The following is a 24,462-nucleotide window of genomic DNA, read 5'->3' on the forward strand; positions in this document are numbered from 1 at the left end:
TCCATGTGCACTTGAAAAGAATGTGTTATTCTGCTGGAATGTTCTGAATATAGCTGTTAGGTCCACCTGGTCCAATGTGTCATTCAAAGCCACCATTCCCTTCTTGATTTTCTGTTTGGGTGATCTATCCATTGATCTAAGTGGGGTATTAAAGTCCCCTGCTACCATTATATTACTACCATTATATTACTATCAATTACTTTCTTTATGTTAGTTATTAGTTACTTTATGTATTTGGGTGCTCCCACCTTGGGTGTATATTTACAATTTTTATATCTTCATGATGGATTGTTCCCTTTATGAACATATAGTGTCCATTTATTTTTTAGATTTTTAACATTTATTTTTGATAGAAAGAGACAGAATGAGCAGGGGAGGGGCAGAGAAAGAGGGAGACACAGAATCCGAAGCAGGCTCCAGGCTGTGAGCTGTCAGCACAGAGCCTCACGTGGGGCTTGAACCCACGAACCCTGAGATCATAACCTGAGCTGAAGTTAGTTGCTCAACCGACTGAGCCACCCAGGCGCCCCATATCGTGTCCATTTTTGCTTAAAAAATTTTTTTAACTGAGCGTCCGACTTCAGCCAGGTCACGATCTCACGGTCCGTGAGTTCGAGCCCCGCGTCAGGCTCTGGGCTGATGGCTCAGAGCCTGGAGCCTGTTTCCGATTCTGTGTCTCCCTCTCTCTCTGTCCCTCCCCCGTTCATGCTCTGTCTCTCTCTGTCCCAAAAATAAATAAACGTTGAAAAAAAAAAAAAAAAATTAAAAAAAAAAAAAAATTTTTTTTAACTGGAACAAAGCACACATAACCTTTGCTACTTTAACCATTTTATTATTTTAAGTAATCTCTACCCCCAATGTGGAGCTCGAACTCACAAGATCAAGAGCATGCTCCACCAACTGAGTCAACCAGGCAGCCCCTTGACTTTTATTAGTCTTTCTTTTAAAGTCTATTTTGTTTGATGACAAGTAGTGTTATGCCAGCTTTCTTTTCACTTCCATTTGCATGATAAATGCTTCTCCATCTCTTCACTTTCAGCCTGCAGGTGTCTTTAGGTCTGAAGTTAAGTCTCTTCTAGGCAGCATATACATGGATCTTGCTTTTTTATACATTCAGTCAGCGTTACCTCTTTTGGAGTGTATGTAAAAAAACTGCCAAACTGTCTTCCTAAGTGGTTGTACCATTTTGCATTCCTACCAGCAATGAACAGAAGTTCCATATCCTTGTCAACATTTGATTTTGTCAGTGTTCTGGATTTTGGCCATTCTACTGGGTGTGTATCTTGTTTTAATTTGTAATTCTGTACTGACATGTGATGCTCAGCATCTTTTCATATACTTATTTGCCAAGTGTATATCTTTTTTTTTTTTTAAGTTTTTAATGTTTATTTTTGAGAGAGAGACAAAGTGTGAGTGGGGGAGGGGCAGAGAGGGAGACACAGAATCGGAAGAAGGCTCCAGACTCTGAGTTGTCAGCACAGAGCCTGACGACGGGCTCGAACCCATGAACTGTGAGATCATGACCCGAGCCGAAGTCAGATTCTAAACCAACTGGGCCACCTAGGCGCCCCTACCAAGTATATATCTTTAATGAGAAGTCTGATCATGTCTTTTGCCCAATTTTTAATCTGGCTGTTTGTTTTCTTCCTATTAAGAGTTCTTTGTATATTTTGGATAAGTCTTTTACCAATATTTTTGGCAAATACTTTCTCCTAGTCTATGGGTCATTTTCTCATTCTCTTGATTTTCCTCATTTTTTAAAGAAACAAAATAAATCCAGACAGGAAAACTAAGAAACTCAGATAAAGCTAGGTATGGAGCCACAAAGTGAAAGTAGGGTCTTCTCCAATAATCTCAAATCACTGAGAAATTTCAGGCACAAATTTTGTTTTCAATGTAGAAAGACATTTAAAAAACTTCTTCCTTTTTCACATCATTCAACAAAATGTTGCCCAATGAAAAGGGTCCTATAACATTGTACAGAAATTAGGTTCTGTCTAGGGGTGGCTAGATGGTTCAGTCCGTAGAGCATGTGACTCTTGATCTGGGGTCATGAGTTCAAGTCCCATGTTGGGCAAAGAGCCTACTTTTTAAAAAATTGGTTCTCTTGAGAATAAGTTCAAGAAGCACTGCACCATTTCAGAATGGAGTTTCTAAATAAACTGAAAGAGGTGTAGTAGTGAAGCAAGCAACCAGGGTGCTTTGGGAAGGTATTTTTAAGGGGGTACAGACACACTGTAAAGTATATGGAAAGAAGGGCAAGCATTAGAATAAGGGGAGAGAAGAGGCCACTCTTGGAGCTTTCACATAGGCTAATAGAAACTGTCTGATGGGAAAACAGATTTGAAAAACAACACATACACACACACCCCTCAATTGTCCCAGAAGTAAGACTATTAGTCTTATTTTCCAAGAAATCTTACTACCAGATCACAGTGAAATTACCTAATATTACTGAAGCTGCACCTTGCTTGCTGAGTAATAAATCAGTAATTCTAACAAATGCTATACAGCTCTACAAAGGAAAAGAACTATATCAATATATCAACAGCACTATTTCAAACACAACTACATGTTTATACAAATTTGTTTTTATTTATTTCCCACCCCACAGCCCAATCATTGCACATTAAGACTGAAAAAAATGGCAAGAGAACAGGAATAAAAAGTGAAGAAATTTTGTATTATATTCAAGCATTTGTCTTTTCTGATTATATAAGAGAAAATGAGTATTAGGAAATCCAACTTCAAAAGAGAAATTCAAAATGCTTCCACAGAGAATCAGAAAGCTGATCTGTTGAGACGGAGACCAGTGGTCCAATTTGTTTGATTCAGTGGGTTTTAAATTCCAGGCTTTAGCCTTGCCCTATGTCCCACACTCTAAATGAAACTAGGAGTGCACTAGCAACACTCATTCAAAGTTCCTCAACCTCTGTGGGGCACTGCAACAAACTGAAAACTTGCTTGCTTTTATTCTTCTAAGGAGTTTTAAGCTAAAGTTTCTCTTCTCAGACACTATTATATAAAATGGGAGTTTCTGCTTTGTCCCCTCCCTGCCATCACACCAAAAAATAAATAAATAAATACAAATTTGAAATGGGTAAATAAAATTGGCGTTTAAAACCAGTTAAAGCAAGTTAAAACTGAATTAACCCTGAAGGGGTCAGAGGATTTTAAAACAGGGAAAAATAAACACAAAAAAACCCCACAGGCATATTGACAATTTTCTAAGCTGAAATGTCTGGACTCTGGCAGGAGTGTCATGTTTTCCAAAGCTGACTTTTGGAAATCTTAAGCTGGATTCAGAAAAATTCCTAACAATATGAGCCAACAGCCAGGAATAGGTTATTGAGCAAGGGAAATGAGTGATTCCATTTACAAACACATCAACGAAAAGAAGGCCACACATCCAGGAAAAAGGTTTAAGAAAGACTCACTCCATCATGAATCTTCCTAGCTGTTGAATTTCACCGTGTTCTGATTCTTAATTTAAAAGCTGAAACTTTATTAAAGATCAATAACAAAGAGCCAATGTGTGTCAGGGGGGTGGGCGGGGGAGGTGGTGTAGGAAGAAATCAACATGGTACACTGTAAAGCAACTAAAATATACAGAAAAAAACTTCATCTGGCCTTTCTCAGGAGGCCAAGGAATGGCTAAATGCCCCTTTCAAAGCTTCAAAGCCAACTCAAGGCACAGGTGTCATAAACTCAATTCCCAGACAAGATTAGGTCAGTAGGACTTGACTACGCCACCAGCTGGTTTTACTACGTGCCTTTCACACTTACCAGCAATCGCAATATCTAGAAAAACTTTGCCTCACAGGTGTTTTTACTACCTTTCTCAGTTGCCCAAATAAAGTAACTCTCTACTTCAAGAAACTCGGGGGGCGCCTGGGTGGCGCAGTCGGTTAAGCGTCCGACTTCAGCCAGGTCACGATCTTGCGGTCTGTGAGTTCGAGCCCCGCGTCAGGCTCTGGGCTGATGGCTCGGAGCCTGGAGCCTGTTTCCGATTCTGTGTCTCCCTCTCTCTCTGCCCCTCCCCCGTTCATGCTCTGTCTCTCTCTGTCCCAAAAATAAATAAAAAAACGTTGAAAAAAAAATTTGAAAAAAAAAAAAAAAAAAAAAAAGAAACTCGGAATGACTTCATTCATTATCACCTCTGGCACAGAAATAGGAAGTGCTTAGTAAGCATAACTTACAAGATGTAACTGCTGTTTCTGCAGGTTTCCACAGCTCATGTTGGCTATGGGGGCTTTTAGAGGTTCCCTTGTATTCACCCCCTCCATATATACAGGACCTGTACTGCCACCACTTGCTCTACAAAGGCAACAAGGAAATTTCCAGCTGATATTTAGAAATGGAACTTACTTCTTGGTGATATCAGGTATAAAAGAGAAAAAAAAAGAAAAAAGAAATCTTATTCTACCAGGTTGGTAAAAAAAAAAAACAACAAAAAACAAAAAAACCACAACAACCCACCGCCAACACAAAAACCCCTTGGGTCCCTCTTGATCCTGTCTGAGTTGCAGCTGAGTTCAGAAGTCTAATCTCCCTAAGCACCCATATCCTGGCTGCCCAGTCACAGGAAGAACAGGTTTTCACACAGCTGGATGGCTGGTTCATGATGCAAGATCTGTCCTGACAGAAAAGCTAGCTTGTGGGCATACTTGCAGGGAGCTGGGACTCTGATGGTGCCAGGCCAGTTCCAGTACATGTGGCACAGCTTGAAAGTCAACCTGTAGGCCAAGAAGAAAATAGGATCCAAATCACTCTCCACCTTTAATTTTGGGACATGATTAGGTACTAATGGGTGTATGACACACAGCATGCTTTCCAGAAAACTGGGGAACTAAGAAATACATGATGCAACTTTTGGGAATCATTACTTTTAAGTGGAATTATTTAATTTCATTTCTATTTGTAAGTAAGAGGACATGGATAAATTCCCTCACTTTAGGTACCCTCATTTTTAGACTGAAACAAGGAAAACAACAGAACTTTTTTTTTTTTTTTTTTTTTTTGCCTCAAGAATAGGCTGAAGAATGCGTTAAGTACCCCAGCAAAGTACTGAAATAATCTGAGCCCAATGACATTGGGTCTCAAAACTGGCTGTGTGTTGTAATTATCCAGAGTAGTTTCTTTTCTTAAAAGAATTATTTTTTAAAAAAATGTTTGGAGCACTTGGGTGGCTCAGTTGGTTGAGCTTCTGACTTCGATTCATGGGTTTGAGCCCCGTGTCAGGCTCTGCTCTGACAGTGCAAGCCTGCTTGGGATGCTCTCTCTCTCCTCTCTCTGCCTCTCCCCAACTCATACTTTCTCTTTCTCAAAAATAAATAAATAAGGGGCCCCTGGATGGCTCAGTCAGTGGAGCATCTGACTTCAGCTCAGGCCATGATCTACAACTCGTGGGTTTGAGCTCCACATTGGGCTCTGTGCTGACAGCTCAGGGTCTACAGCCTGCTTTGGATTCTGTGTCTCCCTCTCTCTCTCTTCCTCCCCCCGCCCCTACACTCTGTCTCTCTCTCTCTCTTAAAAATAAATAAACATTAGAAAATTGAAAAATTGTTTTAAGTAAAATAAAATTTTAAAAATGTTTATCTATTTTGAGAGAGAGAGAAAGAGTGTGTGCAAGCACATGCAAGTGAGCAGAGGAGGGCCAAAGAGAGAGAATCCCAAGCAGCCTCCCTGCTGTCAGCACAGAGCGGATGTGGGGCTTGATTTCATGAACTATGAGATCATGACCTAAGCAGAAATCAAAATTCAGACTCTTAACCAGCTGAGCCACCCAAGCACCCCCAGAGCAGTTCTTTTTTTTTTTTTTTTAATTTTTTTTAACGTTTATTTATTTTTGAGACCGAGAGAGACAGAGCATGAACGGGGGAGGGTCAGAGAGAGGGAGACACAGAATCTGAAACAGGCTCCAGGCTCTGAGCTGTCAGCACAGAGCCTGACGCGGGGCTCGAACTCACAGACCGCGAGATCATGACCTGAGCCAAAGTTGGCAGCTTAACCGACTGAGCCACCCAGGCGCCCCCAGAGCAGTTCTTAAAATACGAATGCCTAAGAATGCTTGGGGTAAAGCCTGGGCATCAGCTTTACCAATGTTTTGTTTTAAGTTCTTCAAGTAATTTTAAAGTGCACAGGAATTACCAATCACTCTTCAAAAAAAATACCATTATGAAAGACATGAAAAAAATTAAAGGGTAAATATTCCAGTCAGGTGGCAGTGACCCCATCTTAGCTAGTTGGCCATGATTAATTATGAGAAAGAGTAAGTTATTGGTCAGCTCACCTCTGCATGTGATCAGGACTCAGGTTTGCAGTGTTGAGAACACAGACATAATGGGTAGGAATGCCACAACCCTGCCGTACGTGATGGGCAAGAAGGTAGAAGTCCACCCTAGGAAGGAAAAAATACAAAGGAATGATACGGTCAGATTTGGCCAAAGAGAGCTGAAAAAGATCTTGGTGATCATTTTGCCTCCTTCACCTAAGGCTCAGAGAGGTCAAATGACTGGATCAAGGATACACACAGACCAAACCATATTACAGCTCAGGAATCTGGACTCAACAGTATATGGTATTAGAGGGGTACCTGATTGGCTCAGTTAATAGTGTGTGACTCTTCATCTCAGAGTTGTAAGTTTGAGTCCCACGTTGAGTGTAAAATTACTTAAAATTGTTAAAAAAAAAAAAAAAAAGGGAATGGTAGCAGAAACTACCAAATCTGTGTGCAGAAAGTTAAAAGTATACATAATCTTAGGAAAAGAATGTGCGTTCAATATTTTATACTTAAGAGGTAAAAGATTTATTGTTGGTTTGTTCTTCAGTTGTTTTGAAAATATTTTATGACCATAAAATCTCTGGGGATTCCATTCCATATCTCTCTAGTCAACCTCCCCATTCCAATACCCAAGAAACAAATAACCCCTCCAACCTATTCTTGCTGAAATATAATGTTTTCCCCACTTACCACTCACAGCTTGTTATGGTATGATCTACCACAGTCCCAGGGGAGGGAGTCACAAAGTGCTCGGTAGCAGCCAGGTACAAATTGGTACTGATTTTCTTCTGAACTACAAATACTACCATCTTGGGCTGATAATTCTCAAAAGCTTCAAAACACTTCTGTAGCTGAGGAATCTCATAGTTGGCAACTGTCTTTAGTTGGCCATCAGACACTCCATCACGGTATACCACAATCTTCTCTGGGAGACAGTGGTTCACCTGAAACGACACCCTCCTGAGGTGAACTATGGAGTCTGGGGTTGATGACCGCAGGCAGTATGAAGCTCACTCAGCACACAGCTTGGCAATCTGGCAGTAGGTCCCTCTGACAGCTGGGCCCAAAGCCACCATGTCAGAAGGGAAGGGAGGAAAAGCTTCTAGTCATTTCTAGACTTCCTCAGGGTAGTAAAACAGACCTGGTACAGCAAAAGTGTTATAAACTATGAAAGTAAAATAAGCCAGTGATGAGTCACATACATAAGGCCCATACTCAAAAAATATGAACAAAGTTGAAAGAAATGGTAGGAAAATTATGGGATGAATCAACCTTCCTTTGACTTGTATTTCACATGAATTACCATTTAGGCAAAGAACAAGGTAAGTGTTAGAGAAATTCTAACATAGGACTGCACAACCCACAGATCCATCTTCTTCACATTTTTATGTACAAGCAACATCTAAAGTTGCTAACAAGTGAAAGGATCCCTTACAAAATATTATCCTACAATCAGGTATAATGTGAAACATTTTTACTAAATAATTAAAATTAGCATACAGTTATGGTAAATTATCCATGGATCCAAATCAAATTTGGATGCTGGATATTCAATCAGTTTGAAGAATAATGCTTTTCCCATTTAGAGAATATTATTATGTTCTAGCTGTGTTTGATTTCAATAGTTCAAGAGAATAAGCTGTTCTTTTTTTTTTCGGGAGAGAGAGAGAGAGAGAGAGAGAGGGAAAGAGAGAGAGAATGCTCATGTACACAGGCAGGGGAAGTGCAGAGGGAGAGGGGGAGAGAGAATCTTAAGTAGGCTCCACACCCAGCCCTGAGCCTGACACATGATTCTATTTCACAACCATGAAATCATGATCTGAGCTGAAATCAAGAGTCAGATGGTTAACCAACTGAACCACCTAGGTGCCCCTAAGCTGTTCTAACTTTAAACTAGAAGTTCCCTGAAAAGTGCTTTAGTTTAGTCCACAGTCCGTAAATGGTAGTTTGATTCTAATCAAGTCGTATAGGTTATTCACAATTCCCCTCAGAAACCTAAATTATTACTGAATTAAATATATATACACTATACATTCTTTATACATTTATTCTTTTTAAGTTTCAATTCAAAGAATCCTATTTTTTTTAAATGTTCTATTTATTTTTGAGAGACAGAGAGAGAGAGAGGAAGAAAGAGCGTTGAGTGGGAGAGGGGCAAAGAAAGAGGGGGACAAAGGATCCAAAGTGGACTCTGTGTTGACAGCAGAAAGCCTGACGTAGGGCTCAAACTCACAAACCATGAGATCATGACCAAGCCAAAGTTGGATGCTTAACCTACTGAAACACCCAGGCGCCCCAAGCATCCTTTTTTTTAAAAAAAATGGTTACTTGGGGCACCTGGGTGGCTTGGTTGTTAAGTGTCCAACTTTGGTTCAGGTCATGATCTCACAGCTAGTAGGTTCCAGCCCCGTGTCAGGCTCTGTGCTGACAGCTTCAGATTTTGTGTCTCCATCTCCCTCTGGCCCTCCCCTGCTCACACTCTGTCTCTCTCAAAAATAAATAAACATTAAACAAAAATTTTTTAAATGTTTATTTTTGAGAGAGAGAAAAAGTGGGGAAGAGTCAGAAAAAGGGAGAAAGAGTATCCCAAAAATCTGCGCTTACAGCGCAGAGCTGGACACAGGGCTTGATCTCACAACCATAAGATCATGACCTGAACTGAAATCAAGAGTCAGACACTTAATTGACTGAGCCACCCAGGTGCCCCCAAAGAACCCTTTTTAAAAAAATGTTTATTTTAGTACGTATTTTGAGAGAAAGAAAGAGAGAGAGAAAGAGCGTGCACATGCAAGTGGCAAAGGGGCAGAGAGAAGGAGAGAGAGAATTCCAAGCAGGCTCTAGGCTGTCAGCACGGAGCCCAATGCAGGGCTCGATCCCATGAACCGTGAGATCATGACCTGAGCTGAAATCAAGAGTCAGAACCTCAAACAACTTGAGCCAACTAGACGCCCCTCAAAGAATCCTTTTTAAAAATAATCCCCTAGAATCTTGCTGAAGTTAAAGCTCAGAATTTCAAATATTTTTATAAATGTGCCTTTTTTTGAGACACCTCAAGTATTACATTTACAAATGTGTAATTCACCTCACAGTCCCAAACTGTAATTATTGCTCTTGTTTGTATGACTTTTCTGTTTTTGTGTTGTCTTTGGCTGTCCAGAATCTATTCTATCATTTTTGGTAAGAACGTTTAGTTTCCTTCTCCCCTCAACAGGATAAGTCTGCTGGGACTATTAATTGAGGTGCCTTCCCCTAATCCAGGATATCTCAACACTCATGATCTATGGAGCTAGATTATTCTGTTTTGGGGGGCTGACAATGTTTAGAAGTATTCCTGGCCTCTACCCATTAGATGCCAGTAGCAATCGCCCCCCACTAAAAATGCCTCTAGACATTGCCCACTGGGAGGACATAACTGCCACCAGCTGAGGACCACTGCACTAATCAAAGGACATAAAGATGACCCAAGTTATGCCAGCATAATGCACCTCCTTGCTTTTAATCTTGAGCAGATAATGAAAATCACTTGGAGTATGGTCCCTCTGTGGTGGTATCTCTTTAGGTCCCTGCTTCTGGAACTCCAGGAGCTACCCTGACTCCTGTCCATTTCCCAGTTTGATGTTAAGCCTTCTCACCAATCATCTGAGACTCTCCATGATTTTACCAATTAATTCTCACTTTGCTAAAGGTAACACATTTCTATGACTTCTCAAAGATCCCTTACTGATACACTATGTTAAAAGGTAGACACCAGGGGTACTTAGATCAGGAAGAAACCGTCATTTCAGAGAAGGAAACAGAGTGGCAGTCCAATGGTCTGGGGTCAGGAGACCTGGGACTGAGTATGATTCTGCTGTTCCTTGGCTATGATCTCAGAACACTGTTTCCTCAGTTGAAAAATGGAGATAAACCACCACCTTGCCTTCTTGTCAGAGTTGTTAAGGGGGATAAAGTAAAAAATATACACAGTTGACTCTTGAACAACATGAGTTTAAACTGTGTGGGTCCACTTATATGTGAATTTTTTCAATATAGTACATTACTGTAAATGCATTTTCTCTTTTGTATGATTTTCTTAATATTTTTTTTCTCTTATTTTATTGTAAGAATGCAGCATATAATGCCTTTAGCATACAAAATATGTGTTTCATCTACTGTTTATGTTATTGGTAAGGCTTCTGGTCAACAGCAGGCTATTAGTAGTTACGTTTTTGAGAAGTCAAAAGGTATACAGTTTTTTGACTGCATGGGGGGTAATAAGTACTCCTAGCCCTTGCATTGCTCAACAGCCAACTGCATATATTTTTAAAAGTTGTTCAGAATGCACTAGATTAAGGAAATACAGATATTCCAAAGCATCGAGAAGTAACATAACGAGATAAATGGAGTGAAAAATAGAATCAAATTCATCTGAAGTATTCACTGACATCACCTCTTTCTTTAAAATTTGCTAAGCAACCACTCAGTGTGAGATACTATACTTGGCCCTATAATATAAGCTGCCAGTAGAAGTGAAAGATGATTCCTGTTATCAAGGAGCTTAAAAATCTAGTAATAGTCAACAATGGTAACTCTTCTAGGTCATCTAATCCATACTCTTTTATTTCATAAATGGTTAAGATTAGGGTCTAGACAAGGGTCAGGATATAAGACAAATCACAATATTGAAACATAAATGTTAAATGTGTATTATTAAACCACTTCAGTACAAGAGTAAATAAATTAATAATAAATTAATGAGTACCTTGAAAGCAGGACTGTGCCTGTTTGACTTGTATTGCTAGCACTGAGTACGATGGCAAGGATTAAGTAGAAAATAAATATCTGTTGAAAGTTTGAGATGTTCTTTTAGGCATGGCTCCATTCGTTCATAAAATAAACACTTAATGCCACTACATACAAGCAATTGTGTTAGTCTCACAAAATTAAAAAATTACTTTGATACAATCCAAATGTTCATGGAACTCAAATTAGAACTGGAGAGACAGACACATAAAGTAAATGTTTGCAATAAATTACAAATAACATAATAAAGATAACATTTGTTGTCTGCAGGGAAAAGTCAACATTATGCCTCAGGAAAAGGTGTAATGAAAGAATCAGCAGATAATTCAGGCAGCAAAGAAGGGTAAAAGGTTTCCAGGCATAACACAAGCAAAGGCCTAGATTGTGGCTGGACAAGGGGTAAGAAAACAACTAGAGACCACTATATTATCAGTCATACATTTGAAAACTACTCTGGCGACCATCTACAAAACAGATCAAAGATGATTAAGAATGAGTATTAGGACCAGATCACTTCCAGGTGAGGATGTCAAATGAGAACACTGAAACCCTTCACTCTTATGGTAACACCACAAAAATCAAAATAATATAAAAATCACACTTACATATGGGACTATCAAAGACCAGTGGAAGCAAGAAAGCCTCGATGAACTTGAACAGAGAGGAGCCTTCAAAAAGGAGCAGTGAATTTCTGAAGCATCCATGAGACAAATGACAAGAGTGAATGTGGGTAGCAGGAAGAGGCGGCCTGAGGTTGCAGAAATTTTACCAAGAACAGACAAGACTGACAGGATTCTGGGGAGATGGCAGAGGAGGAAGAAAAGGACATTCTCTCCCCACCTAGATAACAAATGTACTAGCAGAATCTGTCTGATGTGAATAATTTTGGAACTCTGGAGTTTGCTGAAGGCTTGCAATTTCCCAGGGAAGATGTGGACAGTGAACTGCGGTTAATTTCCACTCTTGGTACAAAAGCTGTCCTATACCTATGCTCACCCACACTGCAGGGCCCTGTCCTACAAACACTGGGATCTGTTCTCTGAGTGCTGCTTCTGATCACAGAAGTGCAGACAAAGAGGCTGGCAGCCATTCTTGTTGCATCTAACTCTCCAGCTGAAGTGACTTGCAGGGTATTTAATGGGCAAGTGCCATCCTCCCCTGACCCTTCATTTTTCTCTTTATCCTTTTTTGGAAGTCAGACATTAAAGACTGGAACACTCAAAAACAACTGCATAAATGTCAAAAATCAGAAAGTGACAATGCATGCTCAGATAAAAGCTCAAAACACTGAAAGACCTTAAGTTCCAGCACAATCATAACCTACACCAGTCAAGAAATAAAAAGTAACAAACAGAGCAAAGGCCTGAAGAAGGGGGCCAATCTGATTTCCAAAGTTACCACATTATTAGATTCAAATGTCGTTTGCAACAAAAGTCATAGAGCAAAGAAAGAAACAGGGAAGTATGGACCAAAGGAAAACATTAAATCAACAAAAATGTCAGTGACGAAAACCTCATGGCAGTTACACTGACCAAAGACCTTAAAACAATGGTCTTAAAGGGGTGCCTAGGTGGCTCAGTCAATTAAGTGTCTGACTTTGGCTCAGGTCATGATCTCATGATTTGTGAGTTCGAGACCTGCATTGGGCTCTGTGCTGACAGCTCAAAGCCTGGAGCCTGCTTTGAATTCTGTGTCTCCCTCTCTCTCTGCTCCTCCCCTGCTCACACACTGTCTCTATCTCTCTCAAAAATAAACATTAAAATCGTAAAAACAAAACTAAAAAACTATGGTCTTAAAGATGCTCAAAGAACCAAAGGGGGTGTGGACAAAGTAAACAATGTTTGGAAAAAGTGAAGTATTAATAAAGAGAAAACCTAAAAAGTAAACAAAAATAACTACCAGAGCTGAAAAGTACCATAATTGCAACTTCACTGGATGGATTCAAATACAGATCTGAGCAGGTAGAAGAACGAACCAGCAAACTGAAGATTGTATAATGGAAATTATTGTTCACAAATAAAAAAGACTGAAGAAAAGAGAACAGTGCCTAAAGGACTTGGAGGACACAATCTAGCAGACCAATATTTGCATCTTGGGACTCCCATGAAGAAAAGAGAAAAGGGGTAGAGAGAATATCTGAAGAAATAATGGCTGAAAACTTCCTAAATCTGATCAAACACATGAATATAAACAGTCAAGCTCAATGAACTCCAAGTGATATGAATTCAAAGAGAACCACACTGATACACACAATTAAATTTTCAAAAGCAGAAGATAAAAGGAATCATGAAAACAAGATAGAAGAAAATCATTACACGCAGAAAAGATTATCAGCAGACTGCCCATCAGAAACTCTAGAGACCAGAATGTAGTGGGTTGATATATTCAAAGTGCTAAAAGAGAAAAACTGCCACTCAAAACTTATACCAGCAAATTATTTCTTTGTCAAAAATAAGAAAGAAATTAAGACATTCCCAGATAAAAGCTCAGAGAGTTTCTTGCCAAGAGACATGCCATGCAAGAAATGGTCAAGGGAGTCCTGTAGGATGAAATAAAAGATGACTCGACAGTAATGTGTAGCCATAGAGAGAAATAAAGATTTCAATAAAGGTGACATATCATTGTATTATCGTAACAGTGGTTTGTACTACATTTAAAAATTTTCTACATGATTTATGACTCAAGTAAATTTAAAGAAAAAAAAAGCATTAGTCTAAGACCGAGTATTATTTAACTTTGGTTTATAACTCCAAATCTTGTCTTTTTTACAAAATTTAAAGACAAATGTATTTAAAAGGATTATCAGTCTATATATGAAGGCACAAAATATATAAAGGTATATAATTTTATGACATCAACATCTAAAGAGGTAGAGATAGACCTGTAAAGGAGCAATGTTTCTATATGTTACTGAAGTTAAACTACTATACATTCAAATCAGAGTGTTTTAACTTCAGGATATTAAATGTAATCCTCACAGTAACCTCATACAAAATAGCTATTGAACATACACAAAAGGAAATGAGAGTCCCCAACAAAATTAACCCAAGGAGGTCCACACCAAGACACGTAATAATTGAAATGGCAAAAAGCAGTGGTAAAGAGAATTTTATTTTATTAAAAGAAATTTTTTTAATGTTTTGTTTTTGAGAGAGACAGATAGAGGATGAGTGGGGAGGGGCAGAGAGAGAGGGAGACACAGAATCTGAAGCAGGCTCCAGGCTCCGAGCTGTCAGCACAGAGCCTGATGCAGGGCTCGAACCCACAAACTGTGAGATCATGACCTGAGCCGAAGTCGGACACTCAGCCAACCAAGCCACCCAGGTGTCCCTAAAGAGAGAATTTTAAAAGCAACAAGAAGGACGCCTGGGTGGCTCAATTGGTTGAGTGTCCAATTCTTGATTTCAGCTTAGGTCACGATCCCAGGGACGTGAGGTTAAGCCTCACATCAGGCTCCACACTGACAGTGGAGCCCAGTTAAGATTCTCTCACTCTCCCTCTGCTCCTTTTCCCCACTCATGTGCTCTCTAAAACAAAACAAGACAAGACAAGACAAGACAAGACAAGACAAGACAAGACAAGACAAGACAAAACAAAACAAAATAAAATAAAGTAAAAGGAAAAAAAAAAGAAGCAAGAGAAAAGAAAACAGTTACATATAAGGGGAACCTCAAAAGCCTATCTATCAGCTGATTTTTCAGCAGAAACTTTGCAAGGCAGAAGGGAATGGCATGATATATTCAAAGTAATGAAAGTACAAAATCTGCATCTACGAATACTCTACCTAGCAAGGTTATTAATTCAGAATAGGAGAGATAAAGAGTATTCCAAACAAAACTTAAAGAAGTTCATCACCATTAAATCAGCCTTACAAGAACATTACAGGAAATTATTTGAGTGAAAAAAGGCCATTATAGAAGAAAATTAGGATCACAAAAGCAGTAAAATAAATTCTATCTATAAAAATCAGTCAAGGGAATCACAAAATAAAAGGATATAAAGTAGAACATCATATACATACACCATGGGGTGGGGAAATAAAAATTTAGTGCTTTTAGAATGGGTTCAAACTTAAGTGACCCATAAGATGTTATATATGAACCTAAGGGTAACCACACATCAAAAACCTGTAACAGATACACAAAAAATAAAGGAAATGGAATACAAGCCATCAAACCACAAGGCAAAAGAGCAAGAGAAGAAAGGAATAGAGAAGAACTATAAAAACAACCATAAAACAACAAATGTTAATAAATATATACCTGTCAATAATTAATTTAAATTTAAATGGACTAAATGCTCTAATAAAAAGACATAGGGTTATTGAATGGATAAAAAAGCAAGATCCATCTATAGGTTGCCTACAAGAGAAATCACTTCAGATATAAAGACACAAAGATTGAAAATGAAGGGATGGAGGGGTGTATGGGTGGCTCAGTCAGTTAAGTGTCCAACACTTGGTTTCAGCTCAGGTCATGGATCTCATGCTTTATGGGACTGAGCCCCATGTCGGCCTCCATGCTGACAGCACAGAGCCTGCTTGGGATTCTCTCTCTCTCTCTCTCTCTCTCTCTCTCTCTCTCTCTGCCCCTCCCCTCCTTGCATTCTCTCTCTCTCAAAATAAATAAACGTTACAAAATAACCCCCACAAATGGATGGAGAAACATTTATCATGAAATAGAAGTGAAAAAAAAGCCAGGGAAGTAATATCTGTATTAGACAAAATAGACAAAGGAGGACACTACATAATGATAAAGGCAACAATCCAACAAGAGGACATAACAATTATAAATATTTATCCACCCAACAAAAAAGCACCTAAATATATAAAGTAACTATTAACAGACAAGGAAAAAAATTGACAGTAATACAGTAATAGAAGGGAACTGGAAAGACATTCCATGTTTATGGATTAGAAGAACAAATATTGTTAAAATGTCTGTATTACCCAAAGCAATCTACACATTTAACGCAATTGCTATGAAAATACCAGCAGCATTTTTCACAGAGCTGGAGCAAACAATCCTAAAATTTGTACGGAACCACAGAAGACCCTGAACAACCAAAGCAACCTTGAAAAAGAAAAGCAAAGCTGGAGGCAACACAATTCTGGACTTCAAGTTCTATTACAAAGCAGTAATCAAAACAGTATAGTACTAGCACAGATATAAGACACATATATCAATAGAACATAATAGAAAACCCAGAAATAAACCCATAACTATATGACCAATTAATCTTCAACAAAGCAGGAAAGGAAAAGGACAGTCTCTTTAACAAATGGTGTTGGGAAAACTGGACAGCAACATACAAAAGAAAGATACTAGACCTGTCTTAATCATACATAAAAATAAATTTGGAACGGATTAAAGACCTCAATGTGAGACCTGAAAACTTCAAAGTCCTTAGAAAAGAGAGAGCAAAGGCAGTAATGTCTCTGACATCAGCCATAGCAACATTCTTCTCGATATGTCTCCTTAGGCAAGGGAAACAAAAGCAAAAATAAAGCATTGGAACTAATCAAAATAAAAAATAAAAAGAAAGAAGAGGCCAGGCAAGCTACTGGCAACTGTGGGTTCAGGAAGGACAGGCTGACATCTGGAAGACCCCTCTAAACAATAATCACTTGCTCAAGTTAGCACTCTGCCCCAATCTCTTCCCAATTCTGCTAAGAAAAGAGAAGTGAAGGTGGAACTGAAAAGCAGAAAGAACCCATACCACATATTCTACAGCTGCCTGCAACTTTTCATTCCAATGGCAATACCTTGGCTCTTCCCCCTCTAAAGTCAAATACTAGTCAAGAACACTTTAGCCCTACGTAGTCCTAGCCACAGCCAGAATCACATCAGCAGCAACAAGGGTTGATCAGAGCTGAGTTCCAGCTTCTTAAGCTCAGGCAAAGTAACTGATGAACTGAATATCTGCTGATTACTCATCACGAGTGATAAAGCTGAGGTGGCTTGGTTTTGATTTTCACACTTGAGCAGAAGTAAACACTGGCATTCAGACTCACATACTAGGTTTCAATGACCCCTGAGACACTGAACTAGAGAGGCCGAGTAGGTAGTTGGAGGTAAGAGTAGGAGTTCAGATGAACACTATAGGCTAGTGTGTTCTCTGGGGTCCCATCTTTCTCTACTCAGAAGTCCTTGAAACATTCTAGGGAGTCCATAAAGTCAAAAATATGTTGCTGCTGCTGCTGCTACTACTACTACACTATCTGCCATTTTCTCTGTAATTCTCTCATAAATATATACTAGAATTTTCCAGAGAGTAAATGATATGTGACATCACAACAGATTAAATGTAGATTATTAACTTGTGGGGTGCCTGGGTGGCTCAGTTGGTTAACTGTTCCACTTCAGGTCAGGTAATGATTTTCTGTCTGTGAATTCAAGCCCCACATTGGGCTCACTGCTGTCAGCACAGAGCCTAATTCAGGTCTTCTGTCCCCCTCTCTGTGCCCTTCCCCTGTGCTCTCTCAAAAACAAACATAAAAAAAAAAAAAGAATATTTACTTGCATTTTGTTAACCCAAATATTAAAGGCTTTTGCAAAAATGCAAAGCAATGGCTCTCTTCTCACTAAACATTTTGGAAATAGTTATCTTTAATTAAAAATGTTATATTATTGGGGCGCCTGGGTCACTCAGTCGGTTGAGCCTCCAACTTCGGCTCAGGTCATGATATCATGGTTCATGAGTTGGAGCCCCACATCAGGCTCGCAGCTGTCCGTGTGGAGCTCACTTTGGATCCTCTCTTCCCCTCTCTCTTTGCCCCTCCCCTGCTCATTCTCTCTCAAAAATGAATAAACATTTAAAAAATGTTATATTATTGGGGCACCTGTATGGCGCAGTCAGTAGAGTATACAACTCTTGAACTCAGGGTTATGGTTCTAGCCCCATGTTAGGCATAATGCTTACTTAAAAAATATGTAAAATAAAAACAAAAATACACTGAGTTTACAGTTTTTCTTATTTTTACGATATAATTGATACAGAACATTCATTTCAGGTGTACAACATAATTATTTCATATTTATATATACTGCAAAATCATCACTAAAATCAATCTACTTAACATTCATCACCACATAAAACAATTTTTTTCTTGTGATGAGAACTTTTAAGATCTAGTCTGTTAGCAACTTTCAAATATACAACATGTGATATTTATTAACTATAGTCATAATGCTGTTCTTTACATCTCTTTGACTTTTATCATTTTATAACTTCTACCTTTCAACTTTTTTCAACCGTTTTGTCCACTCTCCTTGCTCCCCACCTCTGCAACTACCAATCTGCTCTCTATGAACTTAGGTATTTTATTTTTTTGTTTTTTAAGATGACACACATAAATAAAGTCATATGGTATTTTTCTTCCTCGGACTTATTTCACTTAGCATAATGCCCTGAAGGTCTATCCATGTTGTTGCAAATGGCAAGATTTCATTCTTTAAAAAAAAATTTTTTTTAACGTTTATTATTGAGCGAGAGAGAGAGACAGACAGACAGACAGAGCATGAGCAGGGGAGGGGCAGAGAGGGGGAGACACAGAATCCAAAGAAGGCTCCAGGCTCTGAGGTGTCAGCAGAGCCTGACGCAGGGCTCAAACTCACAAACTATGAGACCAAGACCTGAGCTGAAGTCAGTTGCTCAACCGAGCCACCCAGGCGCCCCTAAAAAAAATTTTTTTTAATCTTTATTTACTTTTGAGAGACAGAGCCTGAGTGGGGGAGGGGTGGGAGGGGGAACGACAAGAATCTGAAGCAGGCTCCAGGCTCTGAGCTATCAGTACAGAGCCCGACGCGGGACTCGAACTCATGAACCGTGAGATCGGTACCTGAGCCGAAGTCAGACACTCAACCAACTGAGCTACCCAGCTGCCCCAAGATTTCATTCTTTTTTAATGGCTAAGTAATATTCCATGGTGACATATATACCACAATTTCTTTATTCATCCACTAATGGATAATGACGTTGTTTCCATACCTTGGCTACTGCAAATAATGCTGCATATACCACTTTAAGTTAGTGTTTTCATTTTCTTTAGATAAATACCCAGAAGGGGAATTGCTGAATCATATGGTAGTCCTATTTTTAATTTTTTTGAGGAACCTCCATACTGTTTTCCATAGAGACTGCATCAATTTACATTCCCACCAACAGTGCACAAGTGTTCCCTTTTCTCCACAACCTTGCCAGTATTTCTTATTGGTTTTTAAGCTTATGTATTTATTTTGAGGAGGAGAGGGGCAATGAGAAAGGGAGAGAGAATCCCAAGCAGTCTCTGTGCTGACAGTGATATAATTAACATAGTGCTCTAAATTAAATAATGAGTCACTTAACCGACTGAGCCACCCAGGTGCCTTCAATGTTTTATATTTTTAAATTTAATTTAAAATAACAGTAAGAGGGGCATCTTGGTGGCTCAGTCGGTTAAGTGTCTGACTCTTGACTTCAGCTCAGGTCATGATCACATGGTTCACGAGATCAAGGCCCAGGTGGGGCTCTGCGCTGAGCATGTAGCCTGTTGGGATTCTCTGTCTCCCTCTCTCTCTCTCAAAAATAAAATAAACTTAAAAAATAGTTAAAAAAAATAAAAGTTCCTCAGTTTTCACTCTGAAGAAGGTAATTATTGATAGACATATACCATATAAACAAAAACTCATGAATTTTGAAGAATACAAAAGGTTCCTTAGACAAAAAATTTGAGAATGGCTGGATTAGAAATATAAATCTAAATATAGATATTAAATAAAGCCATGATGAGTTTAAAGCTTGCCTGCAATGCTTCAGGTGGTGGACCAGGAATACTGAGGAAACCTTACAACTGAAAAGCTGGACCAAGTACATAAACATTCAGGGGAAGGCCTTAGATCCAGGTAGCATCAGTGAGAGAATGGGGGCCTAAGGAAATAAACCAGGCTTCTGTATCTGTTCTTCCCCTGGCAACAGTTGCTGGTTTTATGATTCCACAAAAGTGCCTAAAAGTGGCTAGAAGGTTTGGAGGTGTTTTCTTTTTTTGAACAGCTTTATTTCGTTCTAATTTGCTATACCATAAGCTCACCCCTTTTAAGGTATAAAATTCAAAGGATTTTATGTTTATAGAATTTTGCAATCTTCACCACTAATTTTAGAACACATTGATGCCTCAACAGGTAATCTCACACATATTAACAGTCACTCCACATTGCCCCCCACCCCTCTTGGAACACATCAGTGTACTTTCTTTTTTTTTTTTTTTTGGATTGGCCTATTCTGGACAGAATCATAGAACATGTGGTCTTTTGTAACTAAATAATTTCACTTAGCATGTTTTCACAGTTCATCCATACTGTAGTATATATCTGCCCTTAACTTCTTTGTGTTGCTAAATAAATTCCATTGTGGGATAGACCAGATTTTGTTTGCCAGTTCATCTGTTCATGGACAGTTTGGATTATTTCCATTTGCAGCTATTATGAATAGTACTGTATGAACATTTGTGTACAGGTGTTTATGTGGACATATGTTTTCAATTCTCTGAGGTATATACCTAGGAGAATTGCTGAGTCATACAGTAACTCTATGTTTACCATCCCGAAGAACTGCCAAACTGTTTTCCAAAGTAGCTCCACCATTTTACAATCCCATCAGCAATGTATGAGGATTCTAGTACCTCCAAATCCTCAACAACAGTATCTTTTAAAACTGTAGCCACTGTAGTGTGAGGTGGTATCTCACTGTATGTTAAGAGATTATTTTTAGACCACTTTTAAGTTCACACAAAAATTGAGGTGACAATACAGAGTTCCACATACTCCCTCCCCTACCTACAGTTTTCCCCCACTACCATATTACATTAAGATGGTATCTTTGTTACAATTAATGAGCAAATATTGACACATTGTTATTAAGTAAAGTCCATAATTTATATTAGGGTTCATTTTTTGTGTTGTATGTTCTTTAGGCTTCGACAAATGCATAATGCCATGTGTCCATCATTGCAGTATCATATATAATAGTTTCACAGCCCTGCATATTCCTTGTGTTCCCCCTATTTATGCTTCCCTTCCTTATACTCCTATACCTCTGGCAACCATTGATCTTTACTATCTCCATTGTTTTGTCTTTTCCAGAATGTGCTAGAGTTGGAATCATGCAGTATGTAGTCTTTACAGGTTGGTTTTTTTTCACTTTGTAATATGCATTTCAAGTTCTACCACATCTCATAATGAATTGGTAGCTCACTTCTTTTTATTGCTGAGTAACATTTCATTGTCTGGTGGTACTGCAGTTTATTTTTCCATTTACCTGAGGGACATCTTGGTTGCTTCTAAGCTTCAGCAATTACGGATAATACTGCAATGAATACCTTTGTGAAAGTTTTTGCACTGACATAAATTTTCAACTCATTTGGGTAAATACTAAGAAGTGCTACTGCTGGATCTTACAGTAAGAGATATCTTTTTGTTAAGTAGGTTCCACTCCCAACATGGGGCTTGAACTCACAACCATGATATCAAGGAGTTGCATGTTCTACCAAGTGAGCCAGCAAGGCACTTCAGGAGTATTTTTAATAGAGTTTTGAAAAAAAACTGCCAAATTGTCTTCCACTGTATCTATACCATTTTGCATTCCTACCAGCAATAATGAATGAGAGTTCTTGTTTCTTCACATCCTCATTGACATTTGGCATTGTCAGTGTTTTGGATTTTGGCCATTCTAATGGGAGTGTAGTGTAGTGTTATCTCATTGTTTTAATTTACAATTCCCAATGTTATATTGAGTATTATATTGAGTGTGTGTGTGTGTATGTGTGTGTATATATATGTCTGTATGTGTGTGTGTGTGTGTGTGTGTATATATATATATACTTATTTGCCATTTTTATAACTTTTTTGGTGAGGTATGTGTTCAAGTCTTTTGCCCATCTTTTTTTCCTAATGTCTGTTTTGAGAGAGACAGAACAAGTGGGTGACAAGCAGAAAGAGAGGGGGAGGGAGAAGGAGAGGGACAGGGAGGGGGAGGGGGGAGAGGGGAGAGGGAGAGAGACAGAAAGAGGGAGAGAGAGGGAGGGAGGGGGGGGAGGGGAAGGGAGAGAGGGAATCTTAAGCAGACTCCACACTATCAACACAGAGCCCAATCAATGCAGGGCTCGAACTCACAAGCTGCAAGATCATGACCTGAGCCAAAACCAAGAGTCAGATGCTTAACCAGCAGAGCCACCCAGCTGCCCCCAAGTGTTTTGGCCATCTTTTAATTAGACTGTCCTAAGTTTTAGGAGTTCTTTATATTTTAGATAATAATCCTTTATCAGATAGGTGGGTTTTTTGCAAATAGTTTCTCCCAGTCTATAGCTTCTCTCTATTTTCTTAGTGTCTTTCACAGAAAAGCTTTTATTCTTTTTTTTTTTTTTAGTTATTTATTTTGAGAGAAAGAGCAAAATCAGGGAAGGGGTACAGAGAGAGAGAGAGAGAGAGAGAGAGAGAGAGAGAGAGAGAGAGAGAGAGAGAGAATATCCCAAGCAGGCTCTGCACTGTCAGTGCAGAGCTGTATGCAGGGCTTGAACTCACAAATTGAGAGATCATGACCTGAGCTGGCATCAAGTCAGACAACCGACTGAGCCACTCAGCCACCCCTAATCTTTTAAAAAAGTTTTGTTTGTTTAAGTGATCTCTAGACCCAACATGGGGGACGGGGCTTAAACTCATGACCCTGAGATCAAGAGTCACATGCTTTTCTGAGCCAGCCAGGCACCCCGGGGAAGTTTTTAATCGTAATTAAGTCCAATTTATCCTTTCTTTTATGGATTGTACTTTTGTATCTAAAAAAGTCATCACCAAAACCCAAGGTCGCCTAGATTTTTTTCCCTATGGTAACCTGCTATATCTCCAGTTGGTTTTTTGTTTGTTTGTTTGTTTGTTTTTAAGATTTTATTTTTAGTAATCTCTACGTCCAGCATGGGGCTTGAACTTACAAGCCTGAGATCAAGAGTTGCATTCCGTATTGACTGAGCCAGCCAGGCACTTCTCCTATGTCACCTTTTAGAAGTTTTAACATTTTGCATTTTAAATGTAAGTTTGTGGTACATTTTAAGTTAATTTTGGTAAAAGGTATGCATTTAGGTTTTGTGTGTGTGTGTTGTAGGCAGACAGTTGTTCCAGCATCATTTTTTGAAAAGACTATCATTTTGGGGTGCCTGGCTGGCTCAATTGGTGGGGTATGTGACTGTTAAATCTCAGGATGGTGAGTTCGAGCCCCATGTTGGGTATAGAGATTACTTAAAAATAAAATCTTAAAAAAAAAAAATGTTTTTTAAAAGCAAAGACAAGGGCTGCCTGGGTGGCTTAGGTCAGGATCTCACAGTTCATGAGTTCCAGCCCTGTGTCAAGCTCTGTGCTGACCGCTCAGAGCCTGGAGCCTGCGTTGGATCCTGTGTCTCCCCCTCTCTCTGCCCCTCCCGGCTCATACTCTGTCTCTCTCAAAAAGAAAATAAACACAAAATAAAATAAAAAAAGACCACACTTTTTCCATTAGTGTCTATGCTCCTTTATCAAAGATCACTGGACTCTATTTGTAGAAGTCTATTTCTGGGCTCTCTATTCTGTTTCATTGACATCTATTTTTCTGGTCAAGACCACACCACCTGGATTACTATAGCTTTATAGTAACTCTTTAAGTTGAGCAATGTCAGTCCTCCAACTTTGTTCTTCAGTATTGTGCTGGCTATCCTGTGTCCTCTGCCTTTACGTGTAAACTGTATACTTTGTAGATAACCACAAAATAACTTGCTGAGATTTTTACTGGAATTGCATTGGCTCTACAGATCAAGTTGGGAAGAACTGACATATTAATGGTAGTCTTCTTATCAATGAACATGAAATATCTCTCCATTTATTCTTTTTTTTATCACAGTTTTATAGATTTTATCATGTAGATCTTATACCAACTTTGTTAGATTTATACTTTATTTAATTTTTTGGTGCCAATAAAAATAGCATTTTTAAAATTCAAATTCCAGTTGCTCACTACTGGTAAATAGGAAAAAAACTGACTTTTATATATTAGCCTGGTATCCTGCAACCTTATAATTCTTGTTCATTCCAGGTTTTTTAGTTGTTAATTCTGTGAGGTTTTCTACATAGACAGTCTATCTGCAGTTTTCTTTCTTCCTTCACAATATTTATATATTTTATTTCCTTTTCTTGTATTTTTGCATTAGTTAGAACTTCTAGTATGATGTGAATAGGAAAGGTGAGAGGGGAAATACATGTTCCCAATCTTAGGGGAAAGTATATACTGTTTCATAATTAATAATAATATTAGCAGTAGGGTTTCTGCAGATGTTCTGTATTAAGTTTATGAAGTCCTCCTATTGCTAGTTTTCTGGGAGTTTTTTTGTTGTTGTAATTTTT

General features: G+C 38.8%; 1 protein-coding gene across 3 annotated transcripts in view; it reads right to left on the reverse strand.

The window, feature by feature from the left end:
• Window positions 1–4,472: 4,472 nt before the first annotated feature.
• The window catches only part of PIWIL2 (piwi like RNA-mediated gene silencing 2), a 74,591-nt gene continuing 54,601 nt past the window's right edge, over window positions 4,473–24,462 (reverse strand). For all 3 annotated transcript variants that reach the window (XM_053900961.1, XM_053900960.1, XM_053900959.1), the window contains 3 exons: window positions 6,974–7,227; window positions 6,293–6,400; window positions 4,473–4,736 (listed from right to left, as the gene is read on the reverse strand). In XM_053900961.1, the coding sequence (XP_053756936.1) occupies window positions 4,580–4,736; window positions 6,293–6,400; window positions 6,974–7,227 (519 nt within the window). In that variant the 3' untranslated portion in view covers window positions 4,473–4,579. The remainder of the gene's footprint in view (window positions 4,737–6,292; window positions 6,401–6,973; window positions 7,228–24,462) is intronic.

This window comes from Panthera pardus, unplaced genomic scaffold (genome assembly GCF_024362965.1).
Source record: "Panthera pardus isolate Hobbes unplaced genomic scaffold, ASM2436296v1 HiC_scaffold_13, whole genome shotgun sequence".
NCBI lineage: Eukaryota > Metazoa > Chordata > Mammalia > Carnivora > Felidae > Panthera > Panthera pardus.